General features: G+C 46.6%; 2 protein-coding genes across 3 annotated transcripts; one reads left to right on the plus strand and one right to left on the minus strand.

Annotated features, from left to right (window-relative positions):
- The first annotated feature begins 2,915 nt into the window (after positions 1-2,915).
- Positions 2,916-5,503, plus strand: Tssk4 (testis specific serine kinase 4). Of its 2 annotated transcripts, none has more exons than XM_021181916.3 (4): positions 2,916-3,451; positions 3,855-4,069; positions 4,413-4,806; positions 5,221-5,503. In XM_021181916.3, the coding sequence occupies exons 1-4, from the start codon at positions 3,227-3,229 to the stop codon at positions 5,401-5,403; spliced, it is 1,017 nt and encodes a 338-aa protein (XP_021037575.1). In that variant the 5' UTR covers positions 2,916-3,226; the 3' UTR covers positions 5,404-5,503. The 2 variants fall into 2 exon arrangements, with proteins under 2 accessions (XP_021037575.1, XP_021037576.1); XM_021181917.3 differs by having other exon boundaries at positions 4,443-4,806.
- Positions 5,504-10,815: 5,312 nt separating this feature from the next.
- Positions 10,816-13,396, minus strand: Mdp1 (magnesium dependent phosphatase 1). Its single transcript, XM_021182676.3, has 6 exons — positions 13,243-13,396; positions 13,082-13,142; positions 12,902-13,012; positions 12,296-12,403; positions 12,125-12,210; positions 10,816-12,003 (listed from the first exon to the last, which is right to left on the minus strand). Exons 1-6 carry the CDS (start codon positions 13,277-13,279, stop codon positions 11,912-11,914), a joined length of 495 nt encoding a protein of 164 aa, XP_021038335.1. The 5' UTR covers positions 13,280-13,396; the 3' UTR covers positions 10,816-11,911.
- Positions 13,397-14,582: the final 1,186 nt, after the last annotated feature.

Here is a 14,582-nt window from a genome sequence, read left to right on the forward strand (position 1 = left end):
GATGTGGCTCGGCTGTCTGACCAGTGAACACCGGGGCTTTCCATGTTTGTGCTTCCTTCCCTAGCCCTGAGGTCACAGGTGTACACCAGCTTCTTACCCGGGTGCTAGGAATCGAATTGAGGGTCTGATGCTTACGAAGCAAGTGCTTTACCGACTGAGGATTTCCCCAGCCCCAGCTTCTCAAACATCTGTTGTCATTTGAGAACTCTGTATAACCTATTGGGTGGGTGAAGTAAAATAAGCAGTTATGGCTAGTTGTGGCCCTGTGTGCATATAATCCCAGTACTTGGGAGGCGAAGCCAAGACTAACAGAGACCTTGAAAACCAGGAAATCCTAAATTCTGAAGGAGAAGTAGGCATTTGCCAGAAGAGGAAGAGAAGAAGGTGCTAAGCTGGCACAGGCTGGCATCTGCACTACTGTGAAGGCCCAGGTGAGTCTCTATTGCAAGCTTGGTGCCTGCATGGGCAAGTTAGACTGTCAAAAGAAGAAGAAGCAGGCATATAGCTCATAGATTCAGAAGTAGGAAGTTTGCCTGGCATGTGAGAGGCTGTAGATTCAACCCGTCACTTAAGGGGTTGGTGGGGAGGCTAAGGCAGGAGAATCTGAAATTCAAAATTCAAGGCCAACCTGAGATACATAAGGATACCCTTTCTGAAAGAGGAAGAGAGAAAGAGAGAGAGAGATCCACAAATCAAACAAAAAGCACATAGCTGTAACATATTTGAGAACCAGGAGGATTTCAATTTTGAGATCAGCCTAGGATACATATTGAGATGCTAGGCCCCATGGTAAAAGAACAAAGCGCGGGGCGTGGTGGCGCACGCCTTTAATCCCAGCACTTGGGAGGCAGAGGCAGGCGGATTTCTGAGTTCGAGGCCAGCCTGGTCTACAAAGTGAGTTCCAGGACAGCCAGGACTATACAGAGAAACCCTGTCTCGAAAAACCAAAAAAAAAAAAAAAAGAACAAAGCAAGAGGCAAAATTGGAAAGGCAAAATTAATCATAGGGCTGTGTAATGGTATTAACTTGATCCTGAGAATCAGCAGACAATAAATTGTTTTAGATTAATTTATGTGTTTACCTGCTTGAGTTTATGTGCACCTCATTTCTTCAAGAGTCCATAGAGGCCAGAAGAGGGTATCACCTGCCCTGAAACTGAGTGGCAGGTGCCTGTGAGCTGCTCTGTGGGTGCTGAGAACCAAACCCTGCATCTCTCCGAGAGCAGCAAGCGCTCTCCATCACTGAGCCATGTCTCTAGCCTCAACTTAGTCTTTTTTTTTTTTTTGGTTTTTCGAGACAGGGTTTCTCTGTATAGCCTTGGCTATCCTGGAACTCACTTTGTAGACCAGGCCAACCTTGAACTCAGAAATCTGCCTGCCTCTGCCTCCCAAGTGCTGGGATTAAAGGCGTGCGCCGCCACCACCCACCTCAACTTAGTCTTAAATGGAAATAAAAATCAGATCTATGAGGTTAGGGAAAGGGCTCAGTAAGTAACATAGCTTCCTCTGCCAGCATGAAAACCCCATATACTTGTAACCCCAGAATCAGGTGGTAGAGAGAGGTGGATGCAGAGAGCTCACTGGCTACCCACATTAGCCAAGATGGCAAGCTTCCAGTTCATTGGCAGACTCAAGGCTATAAGGAAGTGTGACGGGAAAACACCCAATGTCCTGCTCTGGCCTCTGCATGCGTGGGCACACGTGTCCACACATAAATGCATCAACTGTAGGGGAGCAACAGGCTTGCAAGTGACCAGTTAATTGGTAGAGGGTTGAACTAAGTGGGAATGGCAGTGGGCACAGAGATGTGAATGCATTATTTTTATATGTATGGTGTATGGGCAATTGTGAGTGTAAGAACACGCGCCTGTATTCATATGGAAGCTAAAGGAGGACATCAGATGTCTTCCACCACTCTTTGCTTTGTTCCTTTGGGTCAGGGTCTTACTGAACCTGAATTTGGCATTTCTGGAGTAGGTGAGAAAGTCAGCAAACTCCAGTGATGCTCTTGTGTCCACTTTACTCAGGGTTGGGGCTGCACCTGGCTTTTTTGTAGATGCTGGGGCTGAACCCAGTCTTTGTGTTTGAACAGCAAGATCTCTTAACTGCTGAGTGATCTCTCTAGACCCTTCAAGGGCTTTATGAATAAAAAATAGGTTAAAGAGACAGGATTTGATGATACATTGGATGTAGGCACCAAGGCTGACAGTGCTGGTATGATATTTGATGTCTATGTTCAGGACAACATGGAAGTCTTAGAGTAGGAAATAGTTTGGGATATGAATTTGAGGTGCAGAGAGAAGATATGTTCCTGTAATATTGAGTTAGCAAATAGGCACGATCTTGAACTCCAGTATCTGGGGGTGAAATCTGCACAAGGAGCCATCAGAATAAACGTGAAATCTGGAGCTTTGAGAGTGTGTGAGAGCCCTAGGGGAAGATGTGAGAGTCTGAGAAAAGTAAGCTTGTGATTGCCCCATAGACGGAGGGGCTGGGGAGATGTGGGTTGATGGTAGAGTGCTGGCCTAGCATACACAGGACCTAGGCCTAATCAACAGTGAAAACAAGACAAAATTGAAAACTGGAAACTGATGCTGCTCCAGTGGACGAGTGACTAAATGGATGGGAAAACTCAGGAGCATCCCGTGTAAAGCAAGCACGCACGCAGGTCAAGACGGCTGAACGCACGCAGGTCAAGACTGAATGCAGACTGTGCTTCAACACCGCAGTCCTGTATACACCCTGACATGTTTCTCACGCTGGATTATAGAAGCATGGGTACTCTGGGGACATTGTTCATTAGTTTAACATAGTATATTCTGCATAATTATATGCCACATGGCAGATACTCAGTAACATAAAGGAGCCACAGGGGAGACTTACCAGGTTGTGTAAAGTGCCTTTTGTAATGAATGTGTTCCGAACTGCACTTCATTTCAAGCTTTGTGGCCAATGATGAATAAAGGTGTATGGAACTTGGGACCTTAGAAGTTCTGTAACCAAGATATGGAAGTAACAACAGCCAGCCAAGACAAAAAGAATGTTCTTTTCTTTCCCCTTCCAAGTTCTTAGTGAAGGGCCGAGCCCAGCATCCCAGCCTTGTGTGACTTGGTAAACACTGGGACCCTAACTTCACTTCACTACCCTCCCTTCAGGAGCTCAAGGTGGCTTCTCCATAGACAGAGGCTTCTAAGTATCAAAGCTCCCCACTGCGCAAGCCCAACATCATGGGGAAGGGAGACACCTCGGAAACAGCATCAGCCACCCCAGCCTATCGCTCTGTCATGGAGGAGTATGGTTATGAGGTGGGCAAGATCATTGGCCATGGCTCCTATGGAACTGTCTATGAGGCATACTACACAAAGCAGAAGGTCATGGTGGCTGTCAAGATCATCTCGAAGAAGAAGGCCTCTGAAGATTATCTCAACAAGTTCCTACCACGTGAGATACAGGTCAGGAAGGGAGCTGAGAGAAGGAACTGAGGCTTATTAATAAGCTACTTGAGGTATCTTAGGGGTATAACTATGGAAGGGTAGCTCCAGAAACCTCCAAACCAGAACTTAGGAAACTTCTGTAACACACACACACACACACACACACACACACACACACACACACACACACACATATATATATATATATATATATATATATATATATATATATATATATCCTCCTTCCTATGTGCAAACATTCAGCTCACTATCCAATGTCCCCTCAAGTAAAAATGCAAAATGGGATTTACCCAGACACCAACAGATTCTGTTTCCAAGTAGTAAGTAGCAATGGGAGAGTGGAGAAAGGCCAGCACAGTGGGAGTTTGCCAGGTTTGATGGTTCCCTCTTTTGGAGTCAGGTAATGAAAGTCCTACGGCACAAGTACCTCATCAACTTCTATCAGGCCATTGAGACCACATCCCGAGTATACATCATTTTGGAGCTGGCTCAGGGCGGTGATGTCCTTGAATGGATCCAACGATATGGGGCCTGTGCTGAGACCCTTGCTGGCAAGTGGTTCTCCCAGATGGCCTTGGGCATCGCCTACCTGCACAGCAAGGGCATCGTGCACCGGTGAGGATAGTCACCGGACTGGGCTTTGGGAATCTCAAGGGAGTTTTATGCATATTGCCCATTTTCTGTCCTTTTCTCTTGACTTCTCTCAATATCTAGGTCCATTTGTTCACCATATTGTAACCATCTGGTCAAGGACACTTGTATCCACTGTGTGAGAGCACTTTATACACAATGGTGAACTAGTGGTCCTCAGGTACCATCCTCTCTCCCTTTTGGGCTCTGCTCACAACTCCATGGCTTTGCTTCCCATAGACATCTCACTCCCACTTGTCCTGTCCTCATCTCTAGCCTCTGACCCCTTCTTTTCAGCTCCCGGTCTAATACTAAGCCCTCTCCCCAGCCTGACCCCCAGCCTTTCTGCTGCTGGTAGGGATTTAAAGTTGGAGAACCTGTTGCTGGACAAGCGGGAGAATGTGAAGATATCGGACTTTGGCTTCGCCAAGATGGTGCCTTCTAGCCAGCCTGTGCATAGTAGCCCTTCTTACCGCCAAATGAACAGCCTTTCCCACCTCAGCCAGACCTACTGTGGCAGCTTTGCTTACGCCTGCCCGGAGATCTTGCTAGGCTTGCCCTACAACCCTTTCCTGTCTGACACCTGGAGCATGGGCGTCATCCTCTACACTCTAGTGGTTGCACGGCTGCCCTTTGATGACACCAATCTCAAGAAGCTGCTGAGAGAAACCCAGAAGGAGGTCACTTTCCCAGCTAACTTCACCATCTCCCAGGAGTGCAAGGTGCTGGCTCCCCCAGGAGGGCTGAGGCCTTAGGGATGACCCATTGAGAGGGGACAGGAAATACCAAATTTAGGCCTTCCAACTACATTCTTCCTCCCCCCACGGTTGGCTTTCGTCATGCCAGAGCTCCTACTCAAAGTGGTGGCAAGGCTTTAAGAGGGTCAACCACTGAGCTTCAAACCTTAAATATACTTGGTAATTAGGTCCCAGCAATGATCCCTTTAGGGCAAAAGGGATTATGCAAGGAGCTCTTCTCTTTTTTTTCAGGGCTCCAGCATAAAACCAGGGCCCCAGCCCCTTTCACCAGAGTAGTGCGATGGGCCATCCTGCTTCTTCCTTAGGTCCAGCTGCTCAGTGCCTGTGCTCACAAAGTGGGGGCAAGCTCAGCCAAGCCCTCTCTCTCCCCTGCCCTAGAACCTGATCCTCCAGCTGCTACGCCAATCTACCAAGCGTGCCACCATCCTAGATGTCCTCAGGGACCCCTGGATGCTCAAGTTCCAGCCTGAGCAACCTTCGAATGAAATCAAGCTGCTCGAGGCCATGTACCAACCCACCAGCTCTGCTAAACGGCACCAATCCTTGGAAATCACAACCTGAAAGTGGCTGAGGCAGGAGGCTAAGGAAAAAAGCAAGAAAGACTGGGGGGGAAATCTTTTCTATAAAATAAACCTAATTAGTTTCACCACGTAGGGTCAAAGGCATTCTTTCCTCGAGAGTCTTCGTGGAGACCACTACAGAGGGGTAGATTTCTGCCCAGAGCCGCTCACCAGTACTCTTGACACCTGGGGCAGTTAATGAAATTGACTTGGGGAAGCCTTACTGTGCCAACTAAGTTTGTGAGTTTGAGGCTCTTATTTCACATTTTTGTTCTCTAATGTTCTAGTGGCAGATGGGACAGGGGTGGGGTGGGGGATGAAGGTGGAGGGGGGTTAGTTTTGTGTTGACTTGGGCTTTGCCCATTTCCAGTTGAAAGCAATGGCATCATTCCATCTGTTCTGTGTTTGCTCCTAACTTGGGTAAAAGTTTTCGCTGGAAAGCAGAGTTAACAAAAGGGAACGGGACGGGCCTGGCTTCTGGGTCCCTTTTCTTTTCTCTCCAGTATCATGTTAACCACTACTGAAAGAATAGCAGTGATCCAGGGCTCCTTAAACCATAGCTCCTAGATACTGAAGGAACGGAGTCCAAGCCAAGCCCTCTAGTGAACTGTTAGTTCTGGATAAAAGAAAGCTACTAGCCAGGTGTGTGGTGGTGCACACCTTTAATCCCAGCACTTGGGAGGCAGAGGCAGGTGGATTTCTGAGTTCGAGGCCAGCCTGGTCTACAGAGTGAGTTCCAGGACAGCTAGGACGACACAGAGAAACCCTGTCTTGAAACAAAACAAAACAAAACAAAAAAGAAAGCAAGCTACTTTTATCCCTGCAAAAGGAAAATGGGGCTAGCTTGTTAGCGGCATAACTGAGCCAAAGCAATGAGAAAGACTCAGATTGGTTCCTTATGATCTGTCCTCCTCTCCCACTTCCCTTTCCTTTTTCTTCCCCCTTCCCCCTCCTTCAAGTATCCTACAACCTCCTCTATAGCTCAGACTAGCGTAAAGCTCACAATCCTCCTGTCTTAGCCTCCAGAGTGCTGGGACTACATGCATGTGCCACCATATCTACTATCAGTATGGTTATAAGATAAATAAAAAAGTTTCCCTTCTTTTTCTTTCTATTTTTGGGGTGGGGATGGGGGACAAGGTATACCCTGGCTGTGCAGCTCTGGCTAGTCTGAATTCAGAGATCTGCTTACCTTTGCCTCCTTGGGCACTGTGATTAAAAGCATGTGCCACCACACCTGGTATTGATGGCAGATTCTTAACCTTAGCAATAGGCAACACTATGACAAATCCGATCGCAAGGTGAAACTGCCCAGAATGTAGTTTCAGATATTGGAAATGGTCATTTGCTGATTTCCTTTTTTCTCCCCTCCTCCTTTTTGTTGTTTGTTTTGTTTGTGTAGCCCTGGCTGTGTGGAACTCGATCTGTAGATCAGGCTGGCCTTGAACTCATAGAGCTCCGCCTGCCTCTGCCTCCCAAGTTCTGGGATCACAGGTGTGCACCACCCCTGCCCAGAGCCATTTGTGTTTTCAACCCTCCTTCATTACTAATGAAGTCTTTTTTTTACTACTTAAAACAAGGCTTTCAGGGGCTGGAGAGATGGCTCAGCGGTTAAGAGCACTGACTGTTCTTCTGAAGGTCCTGAGTTCAAATCCCAGCAACCACGTGGTGGCTCACAACCACCTGTAATGAGATCTGATGCCCTCTTCTGGTGCGTCTGGAGACAGCAACAGTGTACTTAGATATTATAATAAATAAATCTTAAAAATAAAATAAAATAAAACAAAAAATTTACAAATAAAATTAAAAATTAAAATAGTACAAGATTAGGTTTAAAACAAAACAAAACAAAAACCAAAAAAAAAAAAAAAAAAAACCCAAGGCTTTCAGAACCAGGAGGGAGAATCTTAGGTAACGATAGATATTGACACTAGGGATCCACCTACCCAGTTTTATTGGGGAGAAAAGGACATCTTCCACTACCAAAAAGAAGGGAACCCAGGGGCTCCTTCTGCAGCAAGATCCTTCTTCAAAGTTCAGTCAAAGAAGGGAGAACAAGGTGTCCTCCTCAGACAGGCACACTGCCACCTCAGCAGGAAACCCCAAAGCTATGCTCTCTAGCTCTCAGCGTTTGGCACTAAGGACAGCAGAAGACAGACAACCAAACTTCTCAGGATGCTCAACCTGCCAATCATTTAGTGCGTCTTCATCTTCATCCTTTCTGGAAGCTCCGAGGTTGAGATACCCTCAAAAAGAAGGAAGTATTAAGGCCTTAGAACTCGCACTAGCACCTGCTCTGACACCTAGAGCCTGCTGAATTGTCTCTCTCCAGCAAAAAATCAAAAGATATGTTCCTTCTGCTTAGTGAGGTTCACGCCCACAGCACCCCAGAACCAGTGGAAAAACAAAAGAGGCTTATCACTTGCATTTGCCTCTCAAAAGCCAGGCACACAGCTTGCTGAGTGGAACACAGGCTGGATTCTGGGTTTCAACCCTTATTCCCTTTCAGTCAGATGCTGTTACACAGTCAGCAGCCTGCATAGCCATAGCAGCTGCGGCTTCTCGGGGATCCTCTGTGATGAGACAGATGATACAGACAGTAATAATAAGCAATAGCCTCACCTCATATCTTTACCCTCTTAAGTCTTTAACAATGAGCTCTGGGTCCTGGCCCTGCAGACAGATGTGTAGAAGGCAACCTAGGCAATCCAATTTGGGGATTCTTTTTCCTTGTTGCTCACACTTATCAGCTCCTGACTTAATTCCTCTTGCTCCAGTTCCTCTAGCTCTTGCAGCAATTCATCCTCAACATGGGATGACAAGATTGGTCAAAGACAAAGGAAAAAAACCAACCAACCAGAACAAACCAAGAAAACAAGCCAGTCCCCAAAGAGCCCACTTTTGAAGTTCTCTCCCAAATTTGTTCCAATAGCTTCTCTCAGGTTTCCTTCTAAGCAGTCACAAGCTTTTGCCAATACTCTAATATTCTCTGACCCCTCACCCCAGTCACTTCATCCCTGTCATCTCCAAGACCCACAGAGTGAGAAATGGCACCCGAGATCTGCTGGGCCAGCTCCTGTTGTTCTGTGATGTTAGCTATCAGTCCCTCTGCCTTTCCAACGTCATTAAGAACAGGATACACTGCCAAGGAATCAGAGGGCACTCTTCCCTCAGCCTCCCTTCCCTGAAGCCCCTAGCCACCATTGGCTTTCTCACCTCATACCATCAAGTCCTTCCATCATATGGCCTCACATTGGATTTTATACTTTCTTCCCTAAAGACGCTTTAAAAATGAATCTTTTTTGCTTAGAATACCCTGACCAGTAAAAGGATCTTTCATGAATAAAGCAAGGAGGTTTCTAATCATTAAAGACATGTGTATATTTTGAGAAGTTTAAGAAATTCGAAGTGCAAGCTGAAGAGAAGGCTTAGTTGTTAAGAGCACTTACTGTTCTCCTAGAGGACACAGGTTTGTTTCCCACCATCTCATCTTTGATGCAGTGAGCATCCCACCTGAGATGTAGTGATTCTACATGAGATGCAGGAACCATCCCACCTGAGATGTAGTGACCATCCCAACTGTGATGCAGTTACTATCCCACATGAGATGCAGGGACCATCATCCCACATGAGACAGCTCACATTGCCTGTTTACTCCAGCTCTGGGGGACCCAAGACCCTCCTCTGATTTCTGTGGACACCCACACCTGTGGCATAAACACACACAGACCTACACAGACATAAAAGAAATTGAAAACAAACAAACAAAAATCTCAGAAGACAGAAAGGCTGGCAGATCTCTGAGTTTGAGGCCAGCCTGGTCTACATAGTAAGTTCTAGAACAACCAGGGGTACCAAGTCCCTGTATCAAAAACGAAACAAAAGAACACATACAAACAAAACCAAAAAGAGAAAAAACCTTATAGAGGACCCAGCAGTTCCCAACACCACATCTGAGAACTCAAAACTACCAGTAACTCCAGTTCCAGTTTCTTTCTTTCTTTTCTTTTTTTTTTTTTTTTTTTTGGTTTTTCGAGACAGGGTTTCTCTGTGTAGCCCTGGCTGTCCTGGAACTCACTTTGTAGACCAGGCTGGCCTCGAACTCAGAAATCTGCCTGCCTCTGCCTCCCGAGTGCTGGGATTAAAGGTGTGTGCCACCACGCCTGGTCAGTTCCAGTTTCTTGATCAGTAATCTTTCTGTCCCCTCCAGTTTCTTCAGGAATTAAACCCTCCTTTTCTTCAAGAGTCCAATGGAGCACACCCATACTGTATGAAGGAAAAGTATTAGCCACCAGTCACTGAGTACACAGTGTATGCTAGGTCTTACCAAAGCTGCTCATCTCTAAGTAATTATAATGAACGTGTTGGTATCACTGGACAAATATGAAGACAAGCACAAAGACTGAAATGTTTTTGTCTGGAGTCATGTTCAGTAGATTAAGTAGTGATCAAAATGTTGTTCTGGGCATGGTGGCACATACCTAAAAATACCAACACTTGAAAGGCTGCTACAGCCGGGCGTGGTGGCGCACGCCTTTAATCCCAGCACTCGGGAGGCAGAGGCAGGCGGATTTCTGAGTTTGAGGCCAGCCTGGTCTACAAAGTGAGCTCCAGGACAGCCAGAGCTAAAAAGAGAAACCCTGTCTCGAAAAACCAAAAAAAAAAAAAAAAAAAAAAGAAAGGCTGCTACAAGAGGATAGCTGTAAGCTTGAGGCCAGTCTGACCTTCACAGGAGTCCAGGTCAGCCAGGACTATATATAGCAAAATCCTGACTCAAAAGAGGAAAAAAAAAGAAGCAAGCAGACTCCAAAGCCCATGTTCTTTGGCACCTTCTTAGTTTCATTTTAAGTCACATTTGATGACCACAGTCCCACTTGCTGTCTGTCTTGACGTCAAAGATCCTGCTCTACATGATCAAACTAAAGGAAGTTCAAGGGACTGGGGTACAGGGAAGACAATGTGACCAGTCTCTCCCCCCATTTCTATAGTGAATAACCTTTGCAAATAAAAGCCTGGTGCCTTCTGCCTGCTTTAAACCCTCCCATCCTCTCTGCATTGCTGACGGGATAATAATCCAAAAATGCTTCTGGAATATACAAGGTCCTTCATGACCCGTTCATCTCGCCATCTACGCTCCTACATCCTTTCCTTTTTACATCCCCCAAACTCAGAACGGCCAGCTTTCCATAAACTACTGTAATTGGGTATATGTGTCGTGGTGAAGGCTCCTCCCAGGGTTACCTCAGTGTCACACCGGGTAAACAGTAAGCCTTTTGGAACATGGTATCCAGAGCCTACGTCTATGCTGCCTTGGTTTCTTGGGATCATCTCTATTGCTGAGTTGCACATAATACGGCCAATGCGTTTTTCTAGACACACCCATATCAGCAGATACAGCTTAAAGAAAATTGCCTTTCTTTTTCACTTTGGATCTCTTTTATTCAAACAAAGTAAGCAACAACATTTTAGAAAAGACTGGATACAGCCACCTGGAAACCAGTCCCTTCAAGCCCGCGCCACAGGAATTAACAATTGTCATACCACCATCCATTCACATCCCCTGACTCAGTCCAGCTCAACGCAGACTGGGGCAAGGTGGTTGGATAAGGTTGGCCTCTGGCAACAGGGGGCCAGGCTTGGTCAAGGATTTCAGGCCAGCCTGTCTCCTGGGCCTCTTCTTGCCTGGCGCTTGTTGTTCCCATTCCCTTCTGGCCAGCACCTCCCAGGAGGCCTAGTGTCTCCCAGGGTCACACCTCCTAAAGAGTCTGCCAAGTCCAGAGTCCATTCATTACTCTCTCTCCCGCCTCTATCCCTCGGCTTGCCTGCCTTCCTCTAGACTATCACCATTCTGAGAAGGGCCTTGGCCAATCCCTCTAGGATATAGATAGCCATGACATCATCAATCAGGATATAGCGCAATTAAAACCTTGGAGGGACAAAGCCTCGTGCTAGGGTTGGCTCACTCCTGTGCTACTCCCTACTACCAGAAAAGGCTGGCCCCAACCTTATTCCCAAACAGTATTAACTTTTAGTCCCTACAAAGAAATGCACAGCGTTATGGCACCCCACTATTTGAAACCGTTGGAGGACGTCTCAGGATGGGTTCCAACACAAGGAAACAACAACCTTGTGCACTCTAATCAGGATACAACTTCAGTTTACATGTTAGGAAAATGGAAACAGACTGGAGAGATGGCTCAGCGGGTAAGAGCACTGCCTGCTCTTCCAGAGGTCCTGAGGTCAATTCCCAGCAACCCCATGGTGGTTCACAGCCATCTGTAATGGGATCTGATACGATACCCTCTTCTGGTGTGTCTGAAGACAATGACAGTATCATATACATAAATAAACCTTTATAAAAAAGAAGAGAAAAATGGAAACAACCCATACCGTGGCAGAGCCCTGGCTGTCCCACGTGACACTTTAATACAGTACAAGTGCTCCTCCTGACAAGGATTTCTTGATTTCAGTTTTACACTGCAGATGAGGCTTATCCACAGGGTTGGACCTCAGAGTCCAGCTTGGGCCTTTGCAAATGTCTCTAATCCTTGAGTTAACGTTTGAAGACTCATCCCATCCCGGATGTGAATGCAGGTAACGCCTGGAAAAAAAGAGCAGTCACATTTTACCACACTTTCAAGGCTCTGCCGTACACTACCCACCCTACACATACTTTATCTTCTTTTAAGAACTCCCCCACGCCCCCAGCAGTGACTCAGTACCAAGTCTGCCAACGTCTATGATATTCCGATTCTCATCATCAAAGAAGACCATCTGAGAGAAAGGAACTCCGGTCTTGTGGTGCAACCTGTGAAGAACAAGGCAGGGGTAACCCACTTGTCAAGCTGACTTCTTTCGTAGTCCACTTGCTCCCACACCAGCTGTCTGCCTACCTCTCAAAGTGTGTGACTTTGCTGCCTGGGTAGATTTCCCGATGAATAAAGTATCTGCCAAGGTCAAAGAGCTCCAGGAGTTGGTTGGCCCCTTGTATCTCACTTGTCCTAAAAAAAAAAAAGGCATTAAATACATGCATTAGGGGAATGCCAGAGATGTAGGCAAAGTTAGGTATAAGGGGATAAAGGGACAACTTTGCCTACTGTTATTCAATTCCAGAGATTCTGACATAGCTAGCACTGAGCTAATCTTTAGTAATTTAAAAGTACAGAAAGCTAATGATAGAAAAGCAACGAAGGCCGGGCAATGGATAGCTCATGTCTTTAACCCTAGTAGTTGGGAGGCAGAGGCTTGTGGATCTCTGTGAGTTGGAGGCAAGCCTGGTCTACAGATCAAGTTCTAAGACAGCCTGGGCTACATAGAGAAACCTTGTCTCGAAAACAACAGGAACAAAAACAAACGAACAAACAGAAAAGAAAAAAAAAAAGAAAGAAAAGCAACGAAAATATTTTTACACTTTCACTTCCTAATTTTCGGTATTCAGGGAGTTAAGTGCCATTTCTTTATGCATCTACTTGAGTCTGCAGCACAGTTACTTATCTCACCGTGAAGCAGCGGCGACAGGCACTCCAAGGCTCTGCAGTCTTCCCAAGACCTCGGGCACCTCCGGGTACAATTGGATGTTCTGGCCCCGCCTGTCTCGTACAGTTCCATCGCTGGAGAGGATGACAGAACGCTCAGTTCCCGCAATGTCTTTTCTGGTCCCATACCTCCTATAGTCTCACCTGCTCTTGTGGAATGGGGGGTCTACGTGTGTATCAACCCAGAAAGGCCAGAGCGTGTAATCTGCAAGAGGAAGGAGGAAGAATGTGGAGTACAGACACTTAGTTACCGCGGGGAGCGGAACAGGGAAGCGCCTTATAAAAATCTCCCTGCCATTACTTACCCAGATCAAAAACCGCAAGCTTTGGCAGCCGCGTCATGATCCACCTGCAAATCCAAACTCGGCGCTGAGTGTATCCCAATTCTATGGCGGCCAAGTAGGCGGCGGGCGAGCCACAGAGAACCGGCGAAGCCCCGGTGACTAGAGCGTCGCTTCAGCCTCCTCCGACAGCTCAAGAGCGCCTTCGGAGGCTCTGCGGGGAGAATACCTGAAACCGGCGACCACACCTCCCTCCAAGGCGCGGGCCATGAGTATTCCTTCCTTACACCACCCAACTCACTTCTCACTAGAGAAGCCACAGCTTTCTTTGTGCACCTCTGTCTTGAAATTGAGACCTCATCTCATGAGTTTATTACTCTGCACTCATGGGCAATGAATGAAAATCTAGTCTTATAAAGGGCACGGTGAGGGGTGGGTCCGTAAGGTCTTTGAGACTTTCTTCAAGCCACTGTGAAGGTCCAGGAGGGCTAGGAGAGCTGCCCTGGGAAAGGATTTCTTCCTTTGGTTTCTACAGTCCTCTGCAACAGTATTTTTAACAGATGTGTTTGTACAAATGGATTTGTAGTGCTTGCCAATTTCTGAAACTATTCTTGCTGCAGACGCCCGAGGCCCCCGCCCCCCTTCTTCCTTTCTCAAGGTAGGATCTCACTATGAAGGCAAGGGAAACCTTTAATTCACTAGGTATGCAACTTAGACTGCTCTGGAATTCTTGATTCTCATATTTTAGCCTCCCAAGTGCTGGAATTACATTCGTGAACCACCACAGCTAGCTACCATGTCCGATTTCAAGTTAACATGGAGTCAAGAAGCGTGACAACACTTGGTACTTGTTGAGCTTAGAACCGACCGAAGCCCACACTGGAGTGGGCTTTCCTAGTCTAGTGGTCCTTCTAGGGGACGAGGACCAAACACTACCTGAGCTTGCTTCACAGTTGGAGCGCAAAAGCGGGCTAAACTGGCATTTAGAACTTTGAAGAAATAATTCCTCTGGGCTCAGTGTGCCCATCTGTGCAGGGGACACAACTCATCCAGAATCATTTGGGATAATGGAATAAAATGTTTTTCAGTTGAAAAGACAAGCCAGGTGGGTCATGCCTGTAATCCCACCTACTAGGTAGGCAAAGGAGAGAGGATTAAAAATTCAAGGGTGTGGTGGCCTTCTCCTTTAATTCCAATGCTCAGGAGGCAGAGGCAGACAGATGTCTGAGTTTAAGGCCAGCCTGGTATACATACTGACTTCCAGGACAGCTAGAGCTATATAGACTCTGTCTCAAAAACAAAACAAACAAACAAAAACAAAACAAACAACAACACGAGTTCAGGGCCAGCCTGGGATACCTATC

Source organism: Mus caroli, unplaced genomic scaffold (assembly GCF_978045245.1).
Source record: "Mus caroli unplaced genomic scaffold, Mus_caroli_1 scaffold_12, whole genome shotgun sequence".
Classification (NCBI taxonomy): domain Eukaryota; kingdom Metazoa; phylum Chordata; class Mammalia; order Rodentia; family Muridae; genus Mus; species Mus caroli.